This window comes from Anas platyrhynchos, chromosome 5 (assembly GCF_047663525.1).
Source record: "Anas platyrhynchos isolate ZD024472 breed Pekin duck chromosome 5, IASCAAS_PekinDuck_T2T, whole genome shotgun sequence".
Classification (NCBI taxonomy): domain Eukaryota; kingdom Metazoa; phylum Chordata; class Aves; order Anseriformes; family Anatidae; genus Anas; species Anas platyrhynchos.
This window is the reverse complement of record NC_092591.1, coordinates 29523653-29548703: the sequence shown is the minus strand read 5'-3', so window position 1 is coordinate 29548703 and position 25051 is coordinate 29523653. Positions and strand designations below refer to the sequence as shown.

The window sequence follows — 25051 nt, the reverse complement described above, 5'->3', positions numbered from 1 at the left end:
CAATTCCTTTCAAACACTCGGAGGCCTGCTGGGAGGAGCATCTAGTTCCCACAGACCTCCTTCCTAGATCCAGGTGGAACAAAGGTGGCAAAATATTCTTGGACTCCACGTGTGCGTGTGGCTGGTCACTGTTGTGCGTGTATTCCACAACAGGCTCTAGGAAGAATTCACTCTGAATTAAAAGAACCAGCACTAATATATATAATTATATCTGTCTCTCTATCAATCCTTTAATGGTTCGGATATGTTCTAATTCCTTATCCAGTCTTGCCCACCAGCAGTGAAGGTACCAGACCTTTCTGGATCTCAAGTTTGCCTTCTACAACCAGCTCTTTCACACAGTGACTCCCTCATTTGCAAAGCTGCAGACTATGTTTACTTTCTTAGCATTGCAAGGTTTTAAGTACTTCAGATTTATGGCTTAGTGTATGTTTATGCAGTCTGACATAACAAAGCTTACATCATCACAGAGATCCCGCTGAGCTATCTGGGGACAAGACAAATAAGGAGACAGAATCCAGCTCTCCTCCTGAACTCAGAAGCGGGATTCTCATTGACCAGTGCAGAAGCAAACTGATACATAGAAAACAGCAGCCTTAGGATCCTTTCACTACCAGTAAGATACATTAACAGATGGTATTAGAAATGTCACCTTTCACATGCTGTTTGAAACCACTTACAGGCAAGAAATATGGAAAGATCAGATCAGAATTGGCCCTGCTGAGCAGAAGCCCCAGTCTTTTCCACCTTGTTTAACTGACCATTACAAAAGCCAAGTGCAGTTGCATTTTGAGCTACACAAACAAACTACGCAGCCACAGCAATGCTGTTCTGCATGCTGGACCAGGCAGAGCAGGTTCCACTAATTATATCCTGTGTTTAGGCTTCTGCAAACTTTCTGTCACTGTGTCCAGGTGGGTTTTATCATCTTTTTCTTGAGAAAAGAGAGAGAAGTGCTGTAATCACCGCAAAACCCCCTATGTTTTGAGTGCAAATCTCACAAAGCACCGGCTAAACGCAACTGGTTACAATTTTCATAGGAAGTGGTACTTTGAGTTTGGAGAGTTCCCATTTTCATTCTCATTTCACTTCTCAATTCCCCTTGTTCAGTTCATCACTGTTTTGAAAAATTCACTTTGGGTCTAACAGGCTTTGTGTCCTCTGTACCCTGCTATGGAAAACAAGATTCCCTCCTTCTGAGCTATAACTGCAGGAAAGATGTTGATGCGTGTTCAGAGGTGCAATGATGCACTATGTGATTTGGCAAATACTACAAAAGGACTAAAACTGAAAACATGCTAAGCAGAGGAATGCAAGTGCTTTTCCTAAAAGAAGAGAGACAGAAGAACATACACAAGAGAGGAGACATTTTTGAGAAACAAAGGTTTAGCTGCCATGGAATCAGCACAGAAACCAGCAGCTGAGTCTCCAGCCCAGCTATTCAGAATCCCCAGGTTTGCTCACCCCTTAGATCATTTCTTACTCCCTTCCCTTTCAGTCCACCTGTGACCAAGTAAAGACCATTTAACCCCTAAAGAAAGTCTCCCGAGTCCTGGTCGAAAGAAGCTCCCAGCCTAACAAAGAGTACTTTTCACAGCTGGAGTCCCCACAGCAGGTACACTGTGCCCCAGCCTACAGCGCCCATCTCCAAGCAGTAACTACCCCTCCTCCAGAACTAAAATCAGTGAGAATATAGTTCCTCAGATCTAAAATAAACCTGCAATTAAGTTCAATTTGGAGTGAAATTCTGATCTCCTAAAGTCAGTTTTGCAGTTCCTTATCTCTTATTCTGAGATCTGCTCTCCCCATCTCACTCAGCTGCAAAGACCCCTAGCAGGACAGAGACCTTCCCAGTGACTGCCCAGGTCAGGGCAAGGAGGAGCCTCTGGAGGCCCCAGAAATAAGATATCAGAGCCTCTGAAATCTCACCCCCTCCTAAGGGGCCATTAAGAAATCTGAATATAAATTAGCACCTCACCCACACAGTGCTTTTGCAAGCCCTGCTCCTTAGCTAGCTCTGCTTACAAATAGGCTGCTCTGAATAGCTTTGAAGAGTCATGTTCCTATTGTAGCAGTGCTCACCTCAACATGCTGTATGTGGGAAGGCAGAAGGTATGTCCTACCCAGCAATTAGATTTCCAGAGGGATACAAAACTGTTCTGCCCCTCAGGCCTGCCTGCCCTCCCTGAGGCCGGGTGAGCAGCACTGCCAGGGTTCTCCTCACAGCCTGGCTGATGATGCCTGGCCAGGACGGGCTTTCACTGCTTTTGGGGACTAGGAAACTATCCTCCAGCTGATGGATACGGCTTCAAACTGTGGCTTTGGGGAGGAGTGTATTAGGGAGCCTGAGAAACATGAGAATCAGTAACACCAGGATGTCTTAAAAAACAATAAAGAACTGTTTCTGGTCTTTTAGGCGTGTGGTGGCTGGCTTCAGGGAAAGAAGTGTCATATGTATCCTACACAGAAAGACAGATGAGTGCTTGAAAATCAGAGCAGGAAACCCAGCATGCACATCCTTTCCCTCTGCTGACCCACACTGAGCTACTTCTGCATTGGCAGGGAGAACAGAACCTTCAGGGGGATGTGGGGGTGTGCATGTGTGTGCTCAGCAGTTGCCAGCAGGCTGTCCAGAAGCAATGATCACAGACAAAAATAACTGTAAAAGATCTTTCCAAATATAGCCCCGTCATTATTGGTGCTGTATCAGTTTCATTTCAAGCTGTGCCTGACAGTGTCTCGTTCCTTTTAAAAGAACAACAGGTACTGTGGGACCAGAGCCTTTTCTCTAGAAAGGGAAAATGGAGAAAACAGTTTCATGTCTGACAAAAGGATGGAGAATTCTTGCTCTCCATGCTTAACCTTAATGGCTCCCTAGTTAATCATAAGTAGAGTGAGCTCACCAGGGGCTGCTGAAACTCACAGGACATAGCAGTTTCAAGGCACTGCTGTATATATTGTAAGACCAGTCTGCAAGCTGCAAGTTTGGGTGCCATGACATGGGGAAGCCGTGTGTGGATTGTGCATTAGTGTTAGCAAACCCTCACTGTATGCACCTGGAAGCATTCAGTTGCACAGGACCAATATGAGCCAGCTGGAACCAGGTTTGCTGTGTTACAACCTGATTTAAAACTTCACTAGGTGGGAACTTCTGACATAGAAAAAAGCAGGGAAAGGAGAGGGGGACATAAATGTCTGTTTTTAATTAATTCATTAATTGTCTCTTGGAAACGTTTACTAGCTTTTATACAATGTTGGCAAAATCCTGATATTTCACAAAGGAAGAGAACAGATCTAACCAGTGCAGTCTCTGTGGTATATGTAAAAAAAAAAAATAATAAAAAAATAAAAAAAGCTCAAAGCTACTGTCAGAATACATCAGTTGACTGTCTGGAGGTGTTACATATTGCCATAGGTGTAGGGCAGGCCTGGTTACATACTGAGAAATAGCCATATTTGCTTTTGAGACATCTAAGGAATTCATGAGACTTAGCCAAAATATGCCATTTTAAGGGACCCAATACTGCTTCAGACAACTGAAGGCAAATCTTCAGAGGAAGTCAACATCAGTTAGGCTGGTTTTTGGATATGAAGATAAGTTCTTAGAAACACTGTCATCCTTGCAGCATTAGCTGCAGTACCTACAGGGCTATTGCTTCCTCCGTGGGCAGGCACAAGAGCCAAACTGACCAGAGAAGCGTGATCCACACTGTCAATCTCAGTAAGACAACTTGCCTTGGACAACTGCAGAGTATAAACTATACTCAAAGACATAAACCTACTGCTGGTTACCCAATCTGAAGGAAATCATGCCCAGTGAAGCACAGCAGCTTCAAATTTGACTTACCAGAGATGGTCAACTTATAGCTGCAGGTTGTCGGGATCCTTCGTAGGCAGATGCCGCTTGTTGAGTTGAATCACAACTTGGACTTACATGGGATGCTAATCTTGACCTTGTACAGGTCACTCCTGGATGGGGGTTGTTGATGAAAGCACAGTTCATGGTGCAGACTCTGCCTTGACTCATGGTGTGGTTGCTCAGTGAGGAGCATAATGCCAGTCAGTCCTTCCTAGGACACTTCTCCATCGTGAAGTCAAAATGTTCTGCCAAGGACACAGACACCTTGGGCTGCTTTGCACTGCACTGTTGGTTGAACACACAAACATACAGACGCATACACACCGCACCATCAGGACAGCATCTTCCCCTGCATAAGTACAAATCCAAAGAGCTTGGGTATGAGAGTTCATGCCCTGGGCCTTCTTTCCCCATGAGGGAAAATTCAGGGAGGAATAGGAATGAGCAATATGCTGCATTACCCTCAGCATCTGACCAGTGTACCTATTACCCATGTAAACAAATACAAACTGAAAAGCAAGAAAGGAAGGAATCAGAAACCTCATTCTCCCATTAACCTGCTGTGCAACTGTAGGCAAGCAATTAATTTCTTTGTTTCTCAGTCTGTAAATAAGGTGTTGGGTTTTTGCTCCATGGGAATATATTGATGCTTTCTCTTGTTAATGTCATTAAATTGTAAAGTGCTTTGGGATATTTGGCTCCTAAGGTGCTTTAGAAATGCATGATTAAATTACACCCAATTATAAACCAAACCAGGTGATCTTGGAAAGGAAGGGATATTGCTCTGCTGGCATTGCTCTGAGGCATTAATAGCCTACACAATGCTCTTGGGGAATCATGGGGATCTGCATGGGCAATTTAATTTCCAGTGTCCACTGTAAATCTTTCATTTTCAGCCTCTATCTAAACACGTTTTCTGAAGTCTCCATCATCTCCTTTTGCATCGGCGTAGGGTCCCATCAAATCTCCTGCATCCTAAATATAACACTGTAGAGTAAAATTCTCCTATGAGACCTCATTCTCAAGCAACAGCTCTCTCTCCTTCTTTCTCCTTCAGATTTTTTCTACCATCTCTCAGGCTTGTGCAGATGAACCCAGTGACTCACCGTTTATAATGATGAATAAGAAATCAGTTCACATCTGCTTGTGTCCTGCTGTCCTGCCTGAAGACAGGCAGGCTGTTACCAAGGGAATGTATCACAAGGCACAACCAACCTAGCTTTCTCCTATTTATTACTCTTTTATACTCACTCATACACAGAAGCTATTCAAGTTATTTCCAGGCCTGGAGTAAGATCCAGGCCTACAGAAATTCCACATGAGAAAATGACTACAGCCACCAAAGTGCAGATGCTTTTCCTCAGCTGCTCATGTAACTGAAGCTATGTACGTATTGTCTAGTTGCATGGATCAAGAAAGGCTGATCATAAAATAAAAATAAGCTGACACTCAATTACTCAATTTAGTGTATTACTAATACTGTTACTTGAATGTATTGCCCATTGCTCTTAATGGGATTAGAAGACTTGTAGAAGCGTGTGGACAGGCTTCGTAGAAACGTATGTATAGCCTGGTGACACATGTTAATATATAGTTTGCTTGTATTATATCTCTGTTTTAATAAACAAATAGTAACAGGCCAGATAGAAAAAATTGGGCTTGGATCTCACTACTCCAAGTACCTGCATACTGCTTTGCCCCAGACCGGGCAGAAAAATCATTTACCATTTTGATTTGACGAACTGGGGTGTGTTCAGTTTTTTTTGGGGGGGGGACTGCTGCTAATGAGACATCCTTATTACTGATTAGGCCTGAGCAGGTAACAACTGAACAAAGGAAGAAGGATTTACCTGATGGTGACTAGTGAGTGTGCTAAAAGCACATCTAACATACTTTTAGGGACTTGTATAGCTCCTGGCCTGGACAGACTGTCATGCAATCTCCTACCCATGACAGATTTTTTTTTTTTTTTAATGAATCATTTTCATTTAGGAAACAAATCCTGGTCAGACAGGAAATATACTCCAAGACAAATGACTTGTAAAGCCAGTATTCTGCTATGTCAAGACATGACATAACCACTGTCCCTGTACATGGACAGGCCCTATTGTCTTGAATTTTAATTTAATCAACATCTGTAGGAACTACTATGTAATGTGCGACATATGCACATAGTAAAAGGTGGCCTGGTCTTGAGAAGACTGCTATCAAATGGATGGAATAGAAGGAAATATAATCTTAAGCCCACTGCCCAGGTGGGGAGCTGAGGTGGAGAACCCGTTAGTGGTATGCCCAAAGTCAAAGAGGAATACTGAGTTTAGTCCACAGTCATGAATACAAAAGCACCCTTCTTCCTCCAGCACTGTCATGAATGTTTATACTCACCTTTGTCTTTGCAGATGTATCACAGCTCCATTGAAGCTCAAGGGTCAGACAGTGCTTGTTGCTGTAGACCTTTTCAGCAGTTGTGAACCATGTGGCAGTACTGACATCATGTTTCAGCATACCATGAGTCTGTTAGTTGTCTTCCTCATCTTCGTCTGGGTGGCAATTCTGTATCAGGGTCACAGTTTCTGGGACTTTCTCAGCCAGCTGTGGCAGGTCAGAGGAAAACTAAAAATTAGTTTGCATGTTTGAGTATTGGTTTCTTCTACTTGGGACCCTCCCTGTGTCCTTTTCTGGGAAAATAAAAATTCACTTCAGCTCCTCCCTTCCAAAGTCTGTGTGTGTGTAAAATACTTTCTTCCTTAATTTCTTTTAGCTTGAGGAACCCGAGTAGCAGTTTGCCCTGTGTAATTCCCTTCTGATGAAAAAATAAGCTTGTTAATTTTAAAAAGCACTCTCTTGTGAAGAGACGTAAAAACACAGTGCAAAGGTCCCTTAATCCCCAGCAGATTGTTACAGTAATGGAAGCCTCTTCAAGGAGCAAGCTAGTCTGCCTACACTTGGCTGCACCCACGTGCAATGGAAATAATCTCACCAGATTGCCAAGGGGACAGACACTGCTGTGTTAGGGCTATTATGGGCATGTGCCCAATCAAACACAGAATGAGAAACAGGGTAGCATTTAGGGATGTCTGGAGCAACACTACTTCATCCTTTCCCTCCACATTGGTCACAGTGAGGAAAGCTCAGTACCTTCCTTATTGCTTGGGTCTGAACTGCACCACTCCCATGTTTGTGTTAGTTAGCTGGCTCTGACTTTGAGCTAGTGCAAAGGCTGAGCAAGGCAGACAGCTGGCTTGACTTGGGAGATGCCACATAAACCTCATGCTACAGTTAATCCGTTTGCTTGCCTTGAAAGCTAAGGGACAACAGCTGATGATAGAGATATATTTGTACAATTTAAATTGAGAGATCCATTCTTACACAGGTGCCGATTCTGCAAAGTACCACAGAGCCACAGTTTGCACAGACATCTAGGCTTAAAAATAGGACAGCAAAGACATTGTCTTTAACCTCTCCAGATATGAGCTCAACATCCATGTGAAAAGTAATACCTCAGAAAGGACAGTATATGGACCTCAAGCTTTGCCTTTATAACCTAATTGCTCCCCCTACGTCACTCAAGGTTTAATCAAAAACGTTTTAACTTCAGTTTGTGCAAACTGTAGTTGCATGCTTGAAAAATTCTGCTTCTGCTGATAAACCAGAGAGCTTCCTCCGTGCTTTATGGTTTGCTGAACACTGTCAGTCCTGCTGCAGAGGGCTGGATAATGCAGCTGACAAACTTGTGTGCACAGAAGTCCCTCTACCACCACCATCAGAGAGGCTTATAAAAAAGAACTTGCCAGAAAAATAGTCAGCAGTTATGTGGGACTTGATGAACCTAAAGCACTGTTATTAGTTTTCTCCAACAGTCATCCTCTTTTAAATCAAAGTGACAGCTCATATGACAAAGGCCAAAAGATAACTGCAGCCTCCATAACCCTGCAGCTGTATTTCACTGCATGCCAAAGAAAACTCTAAGTGCAGGATTTCTCTTGTGACAGGACATAACACAGAATCTTACGGGCAAAGATGTATGAATGCATCCTGCCCTCCCAGAACAAACCACCCCGTGGCTCTCCAACCTCACAGTCAGATCAAACCTATGAGGGGAGAGAAGAAAAACGCAAGACAGAAAGAGATATTAAAAGATTAAAAAAATGAAAGACTGCACAGAAGAGTGAAGCCGTTCTTCAGTCTGTTGACTCAAGCCCCAAGAAGTGAATGACTGAGACAGGAAGAAGAAACCTTCGAACTGTATCAGCAGAAGGCAGTTAGTGTAAGGGTTGCAGTGGACTGAGAGCCATGATGCCAGCTATTTTCTTAATACCTGTACCACAAGAAGAGAGACATTAATGCCTCAGCAAACATCTTAGTAATAAGCACCTATTCACACCAATTTTAGGTGAGGAAGGTAGAACATTTAAAAATAGTTCATGTAAAAAATGAATGAGAACAAACAAACAAAAAGAAGAGGCAGCTTTAATGCCTCATTAGATGATTTTATTGTCCACCTCCTGTCACAAACAATTTTGTACATCTGTTTCTAATAGAACTTGTCATACTCTTTGGTACAGTACTACGTGTTGCCATTCTGTACCAGAGAAGTTTGTTTGGAGTCTGCAGTCCCTCCGAGATTTTTTGGTGTTTCTCTCTTTGGAGATGTGTTACAAAGCCATGATTCACAGACTGTTTATATAGTTCCAAAGTGGAGACTGAGAGGAACTTTTTTGGTCACCCAGATGTTGTCTCCTGAGATTTCCTTAGTCAAGTATGAACATCCTTCTACTCTGCAGAAATCAGTGTTATACAACATGACTTACGAATCATACACGTTTTCTTGCTGGCATTACTGCTGCTTAGAGCAGTCAGCATCACGCTTTATCACTTGAGAATATCATAGGCATAATAAGTCTGATTTTCATAATTAATAATCAAGAACTCCTAAGTCCTAAACAATAAGGATTTAAATAATTTGCTACCTTGAATAGTAAGCTGGCTAGGGATTTCAGGAAATGTTATAAAATTTTCATTCTCAAGACATAATTAGTGTCTCTGAAGCATAACCTCTGATAATACTATTTTATCTTTAGCACGCTAGCACCTGACTGCTCATCCCATTCAAACCCATCACCTGAAAGAACTATAATCTTGTCTCAGTACCACTGTATTTAAAACTAACTGGCATTTCAAACATGACAGTTGATTTGCTGTCATACTTACCCACCTAAATGATACTCAAACTACAGTATCCATGACACAAATTAGACAATCAATTGTAATCACATGCTCAGTGTGAGAGGTCAGTGGTGGAAGAAACAACTGACATTATACCCGACATACCCATTCATGGGACAGCTCAGTGCTAGCCATGATCACAGAATGCTTTTGACTGACTGCACAGCTTGTGCTGGCCTCCGTTTCCTCCCAGCACCCTGAAAATACAGCAAAAAGCAGCAGAGCTTCTTGCACAATGCTCCTTTGTGCAAGATGAATTTGATAACCCTTTACAAAAATGATGTACAGTTAGAAAATGTAAGAAAATAACAAGTGAGAGATGGGAACTTGATCTGGACAGATACTGCAGGTCTTACCTGGAGGTGGCATTGCTAGAATTCCTTCTTTGTAGAAGTAATTCCATTGCTTCTTCCATGACTTGGATTCAGAACAAGGATTTGTTTCTGCTGCAAGCCTCCCACAGGGTTAAATGGTAGTAGAGATAAGCATCTTGGTGTATTTTGTCCTTTCCTTGGTCCTCAGCTCACATCCTCTAGTACATATCTTGATGGCACAGCTCCCTGATTTAGCTCCAGCCAGGTTAACAACCTGCTGGAGCTGGACAAATTCACCTTGTGGAGGCCATTCATGAGTTCTAGAGGCTCCATGACAGCAGGAGAGTTGTGACAGATCACTGTACCTGCAGGCCTACGCTTGCGTATGTGAACATAGAGCTGCTCCTATTACAAGACATCAAACCTAGAGTGAAAGCAGCTTTAGTAAACATGGAGCAAATTCTGTCCGATGAGATTATGCAGTTTCTAAAATGAATGCACATACATACAGCCCTGTTCCACAGCTGGTCATTTAGAAGTCCTCACAATGTTTGACATGGGACCATCTGAGTTCAACTTGGAAAGGACACATTTTATGAGCACTGACCACTACTCAGTCTCCACATACATGTATATTTGGGAGAGGTATCTGTTCATTAAAGGTCAATGCATTGTTTCTGTCTCTTCCTAGCTAATTGATAAGATCTGTACTATATTTCATAAAACCTGTCTTTTTATTGTTTTGACTGCTTTGTCTCTGTTCTTATTTAATAAATCTCCTCTTACAGTCCTATGTCAAGTGGTTAGGTGCTATCTGAATTGCTCAGACAAGTGAATTTGCTTACTGGCTTGCAAGATACTGTTAATGTTCTTCAAGTTTATGTGCCAAGGATTACAGCACCCCAGTTAATAGTCATTCTTGAAAATAGATATTGTTTTAGATATTGCAACTTTCATAAATTCTGCAAGACACAATTCAATTCATTACAGCAATCCAGGCTGAAGTTTGCCACATTCCCTCAGATTTCAGTCATAAATGCATAGGTCTAGTTATAACATACATGTTTAGGAACCAGATGATAAATGCTGAAAGAAATATATTGAGGGAATTCTTTGCAACAACAGGTTGATGGTGTGCTAGGAAGTCCAGGGCCTGCATGGTTGATATCTATCACATGGAATTCATCCTATATCCTTCAGGAAACCATCCATTTTGAATACAGCACCTGGAGAGACAAATGTTGCAATTACACAACTGTCACCTATGAAAGTGTTCCCGAGTGGTCACTTATTTTTTCTAATTGATTTTGGACTGAGAAAAAAGCATGAGGAAATTTCAGCTCACAGACTGCTGGAGAACAACATGAACTTAGGGGTCAAGGGAGCCCCTTAACTAAATCTAGCCTTCAGATCTCCAGGGGTCCATTTTTACATCTCTCACTAAGGTCCAGAAGAAGGAGATAAAATCTCTAAGAATATATTATGGAGAGAGATGCATAATTTGCCATTATAATGCTTTCTACTACGTTATGGTCTATAGCGCCTGGTGTAATCATACATGGTGGGGAAAAATATCTTATCCCACTGACTTTAGTGGGAATTCCCATGAAGTAACAGGCTCAGATTGGCCAAGTTTTTCATAGTCCAGCCTTTAAGCAAGGTTAAACCTCCATTCAACTAAAAAAAAAAAAAAAAAAAAAAGGAGAAAAGTGCCTCTGAAACTGAATAATCTATCATAAAGTGTTTCCATTATTTACCATGAGTAATGTTGTGACTTTAAGGGGGATATTTTTGGGTAGTGTGATTGATCATAACTTAATTAATATGAAGGTCCAACATTTTGAATGAGACAGAGGAAAGAATCCAAGAAAGTACCAAAATATTAGCAGAAAAGGAAAAGCATAAGTCTCGTTAGTCAGATGCTGCTGCTGATAGGAACACTCCCATGTGTTATGCAAGCTGTGCTAAGCATTGATCATATGGTTGCATTCTGATGGATACAACAAAATCAATCATTTGTTTAATTCAGTTCTGGTCTAAGTCAGGGAGAAACAGTCAGGGAGAAACAGCCAAATCTGGGTAGCCAAATCAGACACTCAAATCCATGGGTGTGACTTTCAGCAGTTTTGCCATCTCATTGCCGCTTGTGGGTATCCAGCTATTTCTATTTGAGAGCTGAAAAGCGGATCTCACTTTGAACAGTGTATGTCAAAATATACATCTAGCTAGATGCCATGATGACATTTGGTTGATTAATCTCTAGCTTTTCCTCTGGCTACATAAAACATAATAATCTTGGTCTGACCTTGGACTGGCTCTTTGGTGACTGGGACCCAAAGATTGCTGCCTTTCTTCCTTCTTTCTATGATGTTGCCTTCCACTGGAAAGCCTCCAACCTGGGCTGTGGAGCTCCAGGTGATGGTGACGGCTTCTTTCCTGACATCTACAACTTGAAGCTGAAACATCTATCTTGAAGGCTCTAAACAGAGAAAAATCAATTTAGTGCAGCACAGACAGAATTTGTGGACTCCAAATTGTGTGCGTCTATGTACACATACATAAATACGTACAGTAAGAAGTGAAGGAGGCTAACTTACATGTTTAGGTTTATTCATGGCCACAACCTTTTTCTAAAGCCTCTTACTTTGCCATCCACTTCCCTTTATCGTTTGAAATGGTTGAAACATTTCAATGGTTGCACGCATTCAAAAAATGAGCTCTTTCTGCAACGTGCTGCAAAGCAGTCAAGAAATGCCTTCTCTAATCCATAGGTAATTTAAATAAAAATGAAAAAAAATGCAGAGTTTTAGGTGAGAACTGATGCATATTACTTTAATTTGGAATTTTTCTGTCTTTCTGACATGCTTCAATAGGCCAGACTCATTGTTTCTACTCTGGCATCTATGATATACTCTGATCCTGGGGAAAGGGGGCTGCAAATCTTGGGAGGTACAGCTTCTCCAAGGAACCCAGTCTGTAAAGGAAAATGGGCACAAGAGGTACCCAAACTATAACTCCTAGAACATAGTTCAACAGTGTTGTCTAACCAAGTTAGGTTTTGGCTGACATATTTTCTTTCTTGGCTGCAAAACAAAACGTTTTTAAGCATTCCCTTTTAAATTATCTTCTCTCATCCCCCACAATATTTTCCAGAGAAAGCCACTTTTCATTTCTGCTGTATTCTACTAAGCTTATGTAACTGACACTAGAACAGTGTGTTAGTCAGTCCTCTCTCGTGGCCAGTCCATACTGATGGGTTTCTAAGTCCACAGACACTTGTAGTCAAAAGACCTGGCTATTTGCTTGATCCTGGCTATTAGCCCAGGCACGAAACAGCTTCTAAGCTCCTGACCTTGGAATGTCCCCTGAGGCACAAGGACAGCATTCTTTTGGGGATTGGCAAGAAGGAAGAGAACAAAAATGATGGGAAACAGGACAGTGAAACCACCTTAAAACAGCTGTCCTGAGATGATGAAATGCTTATCAATAGGCTGGTCCAGCAAAAACTTCTGTTTTAAGGGGCTCAGTGAGGCCCTCAGAATTCACATATTCTGAATTGGTAGGCTTTTTCTTTCTCCACCCATAGCAAATGTGGTGAATTTACTTTCCATCATCCTTACTTGGATTCAAGATTTTTTCCTCAGCCCATTTTCTTCTTGATGGTGACCTGCTTTCTGCCATTGCCTTTGGGTGCTTTTCATCTCAATACAGTGCATTTTCCCTGTGTATTCCAGGAACTTTACTGTCCCCTGTGTGAGTTTTGGGTTGTCTGCACTGTGTGCAGCTGAACATAGTGACATGGAGAGCTATTATTTAGAGGGTCGTATCCTTTCATGGTGTAAATCAGGGTAGTTCTATTGATTCCAGCAAAAGTGAACTGATTTGGTAACTCAGTCTGCCCCACTGCAAGTTGTTTTTTGTTTTGTTTTGTTTTGTTTTAAGGAAATCTGAATTCAGTGTCTACAACCCAACATATGTACCAGTGACCGGCCTACTATAAAAAGATGTGGGATCTACCAACCATTCCGAGGTAAAGACTGACAGAAGCCGAGCCATAGACATTTTTTTCAGATTCAGCACAAAGGCTCTACTGTCTTCTCTTGAACACTTTTTGGTTGTAACCTAGTTACTAGTTTTCTCCATCACCTCTTTCTCTGTCACCTCAACACCATCTCTGCACCATGTGACTCTGCACAAGGCAACACTTTGGCTCGAAAGGCACCTTGATGCTTGCAGTATGCTCAGTCTTCGTAACGTGCAGCAAAAAGCTCAAGGACGGGTTCTTCAATAACAGGAGAATCTGCAAAGAACAGAAGACAATTGAAAGCTGCAGCTGCAAATACAGTTTGACATTTTTCCTGTGTCTGCAAATTCCCAACAAAGATGGTCCAGAGCTTGGCCCCTCATACACTCCTTGATGTTTTTAATGTAAGAATCCTGTATTTCATCAGTCTTCAGGGATGTGCAAAATTTTCAGTGTGTTTTCATTTAAGTAATTTAAGTAATTGTTTGTTGTTCAGGGAGCTGGCTGATCTCCTTCAGTTGTTCAGCTCAGCAGAGAAAGAGGAAGCTCTGGGAAATATCAAGTCCCCAAAGTTCCCCACTTCCTTAGGGCCCGGAGATCTGATTCCAGGCAGTTTCTAAGTTTTGAAGGTAAAAGAAGAAGCCCTTTGTTCTAGTCTTCCCTAAGGCTACATTTAGGTAGCTATGATCATGACAAAGATCATGGAATCCAAGTTTACTGCTTGTAAACGAAATACTCTGTCAATTGTTAGAGTAATATGGGAAAATGCCAAGGATGACATGTATGCAGTAAAGAAAAATAACCAAGTTCCTAAATATTTCTGGTGGTATTTCTTTCAACTGTCTTACGCATACGGTTTACAAAGGACAATCTTCTGCTGAAATTGTCATAAAATGCAGACTAGAATAGTTCTGAAAGCAGGAAGTCAGCCCTCCTTATAACCACAGCTTGGATGAGCTTTTACTGCACACAGGTTCGATAAATCTATATTTGGTGCTGCAGACAAAGCATCCTTACTGCTACATTTGTCCCGCTGCCTGGGCAGCGATATCTACCCACCTCGCCTTGATTCAGCAAACAGAGGCTCATTTCCACGCTGCAGACGAGTCTGAAAGTCCATCTGGCGCCATCTGGCTGCCAAGAGCTGAGTAATACACATATTTATATGTAATTTCAGAAAAGGTGTTTTTCTTGTTGCTCATGACAACAATGCTTGAAGCAAAGGTTGAGGCCAACGTTCTCGATCACAGATTTATAAATACAGAAACCTATGCTTAGTCACTTATAATCAACCAGTACGACTGTTCAATTTTATCCCCTCAGCTAACAAAGAAGCAGGAAGAAGCTGTTTTGCTCATGCAGACAGATAAGCCTGTCAAATGGTACAGGCCCGGGTTAGAGTACCTGGTGAAGCATCGGTTCTGCAAGCACTGTTGTATGCCTTCTGAACAGCAGTAAGGAGAGGGGCTGACTACCTGCAACGGCAACTATTGCTCTGTCCCTTGGCTGAATGTGTACCTCCCTTCTTGCTTCTCTCCCAGCCTGTCAGTGATGAGTTTGCAGATGGCTCCCTGCTACACTATCTAGATCCCTCTCACAGCCATAATCTGACAAGCATATTGAGGCACAAAACAACCTGCATTGCAATAAACACCATCTCTGACCCTGTCCCTGAATCCTCTGATCAGAGTTTCCTCCTCTAACACAACTAAGGGGTCAGGATTTCTAACTCCTTCTCTAGCAAAATGCTCTGTGATGTATGGACAGAATGAATTCAGTGTTATGTGGACAGGGGGATCTGCAAATCTGCCTTCAAAAGCCACACATGGCATGCAACGAAGGGTGAGCATTAGCATGCAAAGGATATGCTTACTGATTACACTGAAAATCTGAGACTGGGTGAGGGAGAAGGGTGGGTGGTGAGAAACCAGCCTTGTGCGAATGAATGCAAGTATACAGGCTGAGAAAATGGGTTAACAAACATGAAAGCATCTGTACAGGAAACCGGGAAGGAAAATTAAAAAAAAAAAAAAAAAAAAGCCAAGATCCCAAGCCAAAACTTACTAAGAGCAAGGCTGCAGGAGACTGGGAAGGGTCAGATCAGTTCTTGTCTGCTCTGTCCATCTGTTTGTCCTTAGTTAAAGGCCCCTTACCAAAATCAAGCCAAATCCCACAGTAGCTATATCGGAGAACTTCCCATTAGAGTTTTGCATCTTTTCTTTATACTGACAACACCAGGGATATTTTACCTACTTGCCATCCTTGAACCACACTCCTTCCACCTTCTCATCATTCAGGATGACACAGAGTTTGGCAGGATCCCCAGTTAGAACAAGAATATCACACATACACCCCTCACAGCAGCAAAAGCACCTGGAAGAAATGCCAGTAGAAGCATGTGAGCAGAACAGACTGAGTTCTGCTCAGAGTGAACATTTAAAACACCAAGGAGGTATTTACAGCATGGAGACCTCATAACAAAATGGACAGGCCCTCAGAAAGCTGTTATCTCTGCTTGGTGAATTGGATGTCAAGGGAAGAAAGGGGGATAAAGAAAGACTCTTGTTAATTAGTTTTTGCCCTTCTTTCTGGGTATCCACTAGAGGGATACAGCTCTAGGAACCCAAAAGCCAAAGCAGAAAACAGCCTCTTGGCACTGCTCTGGACCCTTAGCTGATCCAGAGGAACTTTCAAACCAGATGAACATTTCTGCTACTACCTAGAGAATATTTGTAGCTGAACCTGAACTCTGCACAGGGAAGTGTTAAGTCTAACTAAGTGTAACTAAGTGTAACTAAGTGTAACTAAGACACCAGACTGCAATTCCATTGCGCACAGGATGGTAGGAGCCCCTGGAACCACTGCATAGAGAGGTGGCCCAGCCGCAGCTTTCCAGGTTACCTGTACCACAGAAGTGGTTTCTTCTCCAGAGGAGAGGTCAGAGAAGGCCCCTGCCCCAACCCTGTCCCTTCAGGCCATCCTGATGGGCACTCACATACCAGGCCTGGTACCCATTTTCCAGAAGCCAGGGTTTCTCTGCCCATTACCATCAACAGCCATGCTCAATCTTGGCCCTAGACTCCTCATGAAGGTGCACACCTGGAAAGCCCAACACTGCGGATGCCACTGGGAAACCACTCCTTTCTTCTGGCCTGTTTTGGGAAAACAAAATGAGACATGCTTGGCCAAAACGCTATTAGTAGTGCTACCTCTACCTAAGTCTGTGCACCAAGTCAAACTAGCATTTGTGGGGCATCATCTGATGCAGAAAATGCCTAGCTATTAGGAAGATACCACCCTCACAGTGACAGCTGTCAGGGGTGGGCACTAGGACAGATCAATCTTCCACATGAACAAACTGCCTAAAATCTGCCTGACTTCACATCTGAGCTGCTTTTGGCCCCTGAGGTTTCATTAGTACCATCCTGCCAACTGAATGGTCAGGTGTTTCTGAACTTGTGAAGGATACGCTAATATCATTTTATTGGCCTTTCAAGCAGCTTATTTTAAAATAGTCTTAAAATGCTGCACTTTTCGTGGAAGGTATCTGGGTATAGTAAAAACTGGTCCACAGCTAACAGAAATCATCTCAAATACTAGCAGCCACCAAAATCCAGACTGTGAAGAAGAGCTTTGAAATTCTCCTTTGGTTTATGCTGAGAGCATGAGGCTAAGCTTGCCAACCTTCCGCTTTTAACAGCCATGTGTCCTTACAGAAGGATCATAGATAAAAGCTTACAGCATCAATAACGCTAGTGCAAAATTAAATCACAAAACAAATGTGATATTAAATATTTACTATACCAACAGCCTCACATTGTGCTGCTGGTCTTCAGCAGACTGCAGTCAAACATCCCATGGGTCACTTCAAAGAATCTGGATGAGAATTCATTATGACAATCCTGGCTAAAATAAAAAACATCATATTTTACTAGGATGGTTTAGGTGGCACGTGCAAGGACTTAAAAGGAAGATTTACTCTTTTATGCATCTACCACTTTGTACAGCAAAGGGAAATCCTTAATTATTACCTTCATGCAACCAAGACAAAGCACAGACTAATGGCTTATTCCACATTAAACAATAAACAGACTGCAGAGCAGTGTTATCTCACATCAGTTTCCTAGCTGTTACAGCAAAGCAGCACTATTACTCTGCAATGAAGAACAGTACAAAGGCTATTGTTACTCTTCCTCTTGAGCCAATCACACTTACCTTCTTCAGTTAGACTGCCACTGATGTACCGCTCATTAGGGTCACTGTCTTGCACAGCAATCAATGCCTGTGCAATCTCTTGAATCACTCAGCCCAGCAGCATTAACAATAAGTTCTGCTCTCTTCCCTTCATGCTTTTTGGTGTACTTAAGAGGCTTCTCAATCACCCATTCATTCTTCATCCCCTTCAGGGTGACATCTTTGGAAGTCAGCACGCGCTCCAGGCAGGTTTTTTCCTTTTTCGTCTTGGGTGCTTCTCAGGTTCGCTGACGAACTGAATTTTAACTCCTAGCAAAGGGGAGAGGATTGGCAACAAGAAATGGCACGTATCAGCAAATACCTTATAGATCAGAACAGGTGGCTTTGCTTTTGCAGGATACAGCCCAGGCTCCTACACAGGAGAGATTCCAGGCTTGGGATTTTACTTCCAGGGTGAAAGAGGCCCTGATGCTTCTCTGCTTGCCCATCTACAGACCAGCTGTATAACACTGCGGCTTTCAGTTCTCTCAGCCCAAGTTCTGGGGCTTTGCACTTTAGCTCTATGGATTTTGCATCTCAAACCTTGCTAATCTTGTGTTAGATTCACCCACAGCCCAAAGATGCTTACCTTGTGTTACTTATGATTAATGAAGAGGGGAGCTTTCTGCACAAGATCTTCAGTCTCAACAATGAGTGCTCTAGGGCCACTGGACCTAATTGTGTACCAATCCATCATCAGTAGAATGCCCTCATACTTATCATCTTGGTTCAACTCTTGCCCATTGAACTTCCAGGTGAATTTTGGTATTTTGTTTGGCAGGCAGATTACAAACACTGTTGTCAGCCTTTCTTTCAGCCCTTTTGGTTCTGTTAGGAACGTTAGGAGCTCACCTGTTAAAACACCAAAAAGACAAATACCCATTTTGTTTTGCCTAGTTCCTGACCTTGGATTTCCTACACTAAATAGTGAGACTTCAGTGAAGTCAGTTTGATTTCTTTCATAAATGGCAGCAAAAAGATCAATTCATTCCTTAAACTTCAGCAGAAATTAAGCTAAATAGCTCAATGTTCAACAGAAATTTCATGTAATCTTACAAAACTGAATACCAACAGACACATTATTTTTCTGTTCAGTTCTTCTGTCTCAGTTCTGTTTTTTTTTTTTTTTTTTCCCCTTTCCTGACTCTAGGTCATTGTAAAGTCAATGGCTTCAGGCAGCTGCAGATAAGATACCTGGAACCATTTGGCATACCTGGAACCAACTGGTAAGCAGAAAGAAGACTGCTATCTTTCTGCATGATCTGTCAAGGGTGCTGCAGTACCTGGCACGGGGTTGCTAAGGCTTAAGTAAGGCAAACACTACCAAATACTGTGTCCAAACCCTGCTACTGAAAAAGATAAGTATTACACTTAAAGAATGGTACTTCTGGCAAAGCTTATCTTTAAAAGATGGCCCAACTGCAGTAAAAGGTAAGGAAGGTAGGCAGCATCACTTTTACCAAGTGTCAAGGTGCACTTTATCATTCCCATTTTTTCCACTAAAACCGGTCCAAACTCAGTAGTGACTCACACCCCTACCACACTTACGTCGGCGGAGAATTTGGCTTATTATGTTTAATAACTAGCCTTCAAATTGAAGTCTGCTATCTCATGAAAGGTGTTTTCACATGGGTGCTCTGCTAATTGCAGGTTGGTCTATGACTTGAACAATGTTAGATTTCTTTTTGAGCCTAAAAAGACCAATGAATCATGATTGTTACAAGGATGTCTAAGAAAAGAAAGCAGGTCACAGTTTGGCCCACCAGTTTTGACCTTCACATTTTTTTCTGCAGATGTCATCTTTGTACACAGAACCTCCCATATCCCATAACAAACATCACCTATCGCTCTGAATATTACAGAGTTTCTTTCCAGCCTCACGAAAACTGTGGACACCCAGGTATTTTTCATTCATGTTGGTAATGCACAGCATATTTTTCTTAATCCATTTGCTTCATATTTTTCTCAGGGAATACAGGGAACACAAAGGCTTTGCCCCATAATAAGCAGAATGCCTGTACCTTTGAACACGTTCTTTTTGTGCAGTGGACACAGCAGGCAGGACACACAGTGCTGCTTAAAAGACACCCAAAGCCAGCAGGGGGTAGCACAGTGAACGAAGTCCAGCCTCGGTCTCCTTTTTGGTAGGAAATCAACAAACCATTGTCAGCAAGTGCAGCTTTGCCCCAGGCAAGTCAGCCTATTAGAGAGTGAGTCTCCAGTAGAGCTGAATGCATACCCAGTCATCTAAGAGGCATCCTGTACGTTGCAGGTTACTCTGGTCAAGGGCATTTGAACATGTGTAATACAACAGTCATTTCTCTGAAAAAGATCCTGTCTGCAATATTCATATTTGGGTTATTTCATTAACATTTAATTATTTCATTCATTGTTTATCCTAAGGAATACTGGATTGAAGACCTTGGCTAGACTATCAGGATGCAACATTAACACCAAGAACCTGATTTGATATGAATTTAATCTGTATGTCTATAGGAAGATCTCTCACTAATTGACAGAGAGGTTCTTAAGTCATTTTTGCCTTGTTGAGATTTGGCACAATTCTTTCATGCTCCTTTAAAAATCTACCTTCAAAAGTCCTGCTGCAAAAAATTGTAGATGTGTATCCTATCTGGGATGTGGAACTGCTTTCTTCCACAGCTTTCTTTTTGGATGTAGGCTGTTTTTTGAGGTCTTTTATCTCTGTCAAGAGTCTTGGGAGCTGTGACAGACATTGTAGGCCATTTTATGCACTTTTATGCAAAGGACAGTTAGTCACTGTGGACAGAAAAACAAAAGTATGAAATGAAATGAACATTTAAACTGTCCTGAAAGCAGACAGTGCCACCAACCTCAACCTCCACTTTCTTCTTCACTTCCTCTTTCAACTTTTTTGAGAAGCCCATGGAAATCAGGGAACTTGCAAGTTCACGCACACCTTCTCAAAGTACTTCTCTGACACTTTGGAGAGGATCTCTAATGTTTCTTTCTCCTCAGTCAACATTTTCTTTATATTCTTCTTAGTAGTTACAGGCTCGACACGTAACATCTCACAAGTAATTCATGCTACATTTTTAAATAAGAAACTGTCATCCCTATAGCATTACAGATATCTAGGAAGGGGCGTTCATGTGATTCCAAACAAGCTCTCCTAGCTCCAGAGAATACAACAAAGGTTTTAATTGCTTCCCTCATAGGGTCATTGCTGGATAAAGGCATTACAGAAATCCTTCCCACCACCTTGCCTGCCAGACCATCTGCTGGGAATATGCTACATTGTTAATGCTTCAGGAGCAAAGAAAGATGATTTTGGTGTTGATGGTGGCTGTGATACTACAAAACTGACAGAAGCAGCAGTCTGCATTACTGGTGCTGGAAGTTTGACTGTGCCTTGAGAAATGAAGACTTAGAGTCAGTTCATAAACAAGGAAACAACCTGTCTGACCTTTTCTTCATCACTTTTTTTGAAGTCCAACTTTTATTGACCTGGGGAAAAATGCCAAGGTAATTTTGTGACTGCTTACACTCCTAGTGTGACCTTCAACTAGTCATTTACATCCTCCATGCTCCACTGAGTAAGATGTTTTAACTTCTGCTGTCTTTGGTGGGCTATGAATGGGGCACAGGCAAGTAAGGAACTTAATTTAGACACTATATGCTTGTACTTATCTGCATCATCTCATGAGAGGCACTGAGACTGGAAAGAAAAAAGAAGCCAATGTTATCAGTGGTGGTAGTGGGAAATACAGCAAATATATTATTGAATTTCTCTTTTTCTGTTAAAATCAGTATTTTTAAACTCCTTAATAGAACTGACCCGTTGAAAATCCAGAATATTTGAGGAGAGAAATCTGAGACCCACTCCTATGCTCTTTCCTCCCTAAAGATCTCTCACAGCCTTGCCAAAGCCTCAGAAACAGCCAGAAGCCTTTCCACTGACAGTGATGTATTTTGGATTTTATATTCTTGGCCTAAGGCTAATGAAGATGCATTTCTTCTCAGAAGCACCCTTTTATTCTAGTGCTCTGCAATGAAAATGAATATCACACCTCAACTGCATAAGCTATACAGAGAGCAAAGGAGCATAAATGGAAACTGCTGGACTTAAGACTCTGGAGTTTTGTAGAAGAAATAGGGAGTTTGACCTGCCCTGGTGGGCAGACTTGTAAATAAATGACTGTCTGAGAGACGAGGTGGAATAGATTGGGCTAGGAAAGAGAGGAGACAAAGGACAGAGTAAGTGAAATAAGGAAAAGAGCAGAATGCAGAAAGGCAGAATTTCTGCTGTCAGTCATGTGACTTCATGAATTAAACAGAGATGAACTGGGACATATGTCCTGAATATTATTATGAATTAAATGTTAGTATTGCTTTTGCCTGACAGGCACACAAGATGCAGTAGTGCCCCACTACAATATACACAAAACCAAGGAACAAAAATAATGGTTCTTGCTCTAAAGCTCTTTTCTGTTGATAGGCAATAATGCCCTACAAACATGCAACAGCATCTGAAACTTGCAGTATGCCAGCTGCAAACTGGGACATTTTCCTTGCTGCTGAGGAGTGCTATAACACTTCAATTTTTCTTTTTAAAAGTTTTATTGTAAAGAAAAGAATTAATGGCAAGAAAAATAATAAAAAAAGGAGTGCTACCTTTAGCACATACTCCTTATTGATCTTATAAAAACCACTCTGGATCCTTCTTCTACTGGTACCCACTCTCTCTTTTCCATGTTATACTAGGCTTTTGTTTACTTATCACTTCAGCTCAGAATGTCGCCAAAATTCAGGAAGAAACATTGAAATGAATGAATGAATAAATGAAAGAAATGGAATAGGGATCTGTTACCTGCTTTCTCTGTTTGAGTATATGATATTTTAAATGTCTGCTTTATGGAAAAGATTAGATTAACCTTGCTTTACTTTACTACTTACTGTGCTTAGTACAACTTCACGTCTATCATGGATACCACTCTGGGAATTAAATTTGTATGTAACATTTAATTAATTTTGGATGTAACAAAAGGCCTGTTAGGACTTACTTCCTTCTGTCAAGCTGTACTAAGCCCTACTTATGCCCTATGTTTAGACAAATACATACAGTTTAGATGGATTGCATTCGCAAGCTGAAGACTTCAGCAGAGCAGTGTGTCTCAATCTCAGTTTGCACGTGCACATCTTCTGCTGTTGCAGTTCTGCTGTTATGGCAGCAGGGTTCTGAGGGATGCAAACTCTGGAAAGGAGCATTAAGAAATACACTTGCCTGATGTGTGTAGGGGTAAGTGTGGCTCTCCTGTCAAACTAACTGCTATCTAGCAATTTGTGTTGGCAAGCCAGTGTGCATCAGGATAACAGAGGTGGAAAAAACCCATGTAGAATAACCTAGAAGGCTGTTTTTATCACTTTATGGATCTACATACTGAAATAGGCAACATTTTAAACTCTTAATTTTAGAAGGCTCCAAAGAGGTGCAGCATTTTTCAACCAGAATGAACCCATTTAGTATTTTTCGAGAAGTATTTCCTGAGTTTAGGTAAAACAGTAACTTTTTTCTGGTCAGACTGACCAATAAGGAACTGACCCTGAATACTCATTTCTAACAGCTCCATGCAAATGCCTTACTGGAGCTACTACATTTTTCTGTGGTAACAGCAAAAGGTCTCCATTTTACACCAGAAAAATCAACATAAACTCTACTATCAGAATGGATTTACCTCTGCTTATTTATTTAGATAATTTCATTGCACATTTTCCTTATTAAGGACTCCCACAGCTGTCTCAAGTTTATCACACTGTGGAATGTATGAATGCTAAGAGGGCTTGTGCACACCTCACTCTTGGTGAGCGTGGCTGGGAACTGAGTTGCAGTACTCACTACAATACCAAGACACAACCAGAAAGGAGGTTTCTTTAAGCCAAGATAAAGCAAGACAAAATGTTTCTAATCAAAGCCCACAGCTGATGGTTTAGCAGAGGCAATACATGTACTGCCATGAGCTGGCCTTTGACAGTAACAAAAAGGCTCACTTCCCTCTCAGCAAATCCCACAGAGAAGATGCAGCCTACTTTCTGTCAGTTTGGCGTGCATCATTTGGGTAAGTCATGTGTCTATGCTACTGGAGAAACTTGTCAGCATATAACCTGTTTCCAGTGGGGATTCTGCTGCCTACAGCTATGCCAAGACCAGTGTCAGTATGGAAGGCAGTTTGGGGAAAAGGGACTATTCACTTCTCATCCATAAAGGATGAGCATTAGTCATCTAGAAATGGCAGGTCCCTAGTTTTAAAAAGTGTTCCTTGATAAGGCAGATAAAATAAGAAATGGTAATCTTTGACACAGTTGTGTCCTTGCTAGAGGATCATGGGGCAGGAGATCAACCCAAAACACAACCCCTCCCAAAGTTAGGGGCACAGGCTTCTATTCTGATAGAGGCTGTAATAATGCACTGAAACTAGAAGATACAGTCCATGGGGAAGACAATAGCAAGACCACGTGACCTTCAGACTTTGCTTTGTTGCCAGCAGAAATTACAGCTATACCAAGGGTGCTCTGTTTTGGGTGGTCACCCAAACAGATCTTTTTCCTTCACAGAACATAAATACTCTGGTCTCCTTGCTGAGCTGGCCTTTTTCTCCAGCTGGCCTGTATGAGAAATAAATGTTCTCCAATTCCTTATGTACAGAAGACGAATTAAGAGTCTCTGTCCTAGCCTACGTATCTCCATATACCCTCTAAAAAAAAAGGGATATCATGCATCTCTAGACACCGTTTTGTCATTCTTCTGCTCAGAATTTTTCTCACAGCAACACAATTTTTGAAACCTTTTCTACAAACCACGAATCTAGGAAAAAGAGATATCTCTTTCTCTTGCCTGCTCTGGCCAAAGGGTTTTTTCTTCTTCTTACCACCCTCATTTTCACTGTTCTGTTCTCACCCTTTCTTTTCCTGCATACCAACGGTCAGCAGTGTGAGCAACAGCAATGAATGGGGCTGGCTAGGAAGAGATAGGAGATGTTATTCTATAATTCCAAATGCCCTTTTAAGGAGCGTATTTTACCCTCAGTCTCTATGGAGCAACTCCATATTCAGTAGCATCAAATGCTAAAGTGAGAAGGCACATAGCATGCTGCTTTACTTACCTGCTCCACTGCACAATCTGCTGCACACTCACCGTGAAACGGTTTAAAAAACAACTCACCATTCTAACAGTTCCTCCTTTCACCTGAAAATGGAATTTCATTTACTTGTATTTCCTTTACCTGATCAAAGTTTTTCAGCCTTGATCACAGATTTTCTTAACATGAAAGTGGTACAGGTTAAGATCCAGCAGCTTGTGCCAGCTGTGGAGTACAAATGACTGGTAATAATCAATTTTTAATTTTTTTCTGAAATGCT

The 25051-nt window shown here is 41.7% G+C and overlaps 1 protein-coding gene across 2 annotated transcripts in view; it reads right to left on the bottom strand.

Moving 5' to 3' along the window:
* The window catches only part of IGSF22 (immunoglobulin superfamily member 22), an 87409-nt gene that overhangs the window by 56621 nt on the left and 5737 nt on the right, over window positions 1-25051 (bottom strand). The window contains exons 1-12 of one of the 2 annotated variants that reach the window (XR_011809625.1): window positions 19678-20007; window positions 18246-18508; window positions 17639-17926; window positions 17240-17329; window positions 16471-16575; window positions 15677-15796; window positions 13622-13699; window positions 11705-11878; window positions 10461-10625; window positions 9442-9823; window positions 6245-6451; window positions 3848-4144 (exon numbers count right to left, since the gene is read on the bottom strand). Coding sequence is in view for 1 of the 2 variants with exons in the window: in XM_072038564.1 (XP_071894665.1) it covers window positions 11843-11878; window positions 13622-13699; window positions 14483-14567; window positions 15677-15796; window positions 16523-16602 (399 nt within the window). In the remaining variant the exon portion in view is untranslated. Of the gene's footprint in view, window positions 1-3847; window positions 4145-6244; window positions 6452-9441; window positions 9824-10460; window positions 10626-11704; window positions 11879-13621; window positions 13700-14482; window positions 14568-15676; window positions 15797-16470; window positions 17330-17638; window positions 17927-18245; window positions 18509-19677; window positions 20008-25051 lie in introns of those variants that run through there. The other variant, XM_072038564.1, reaches the window with a different exon arrangement.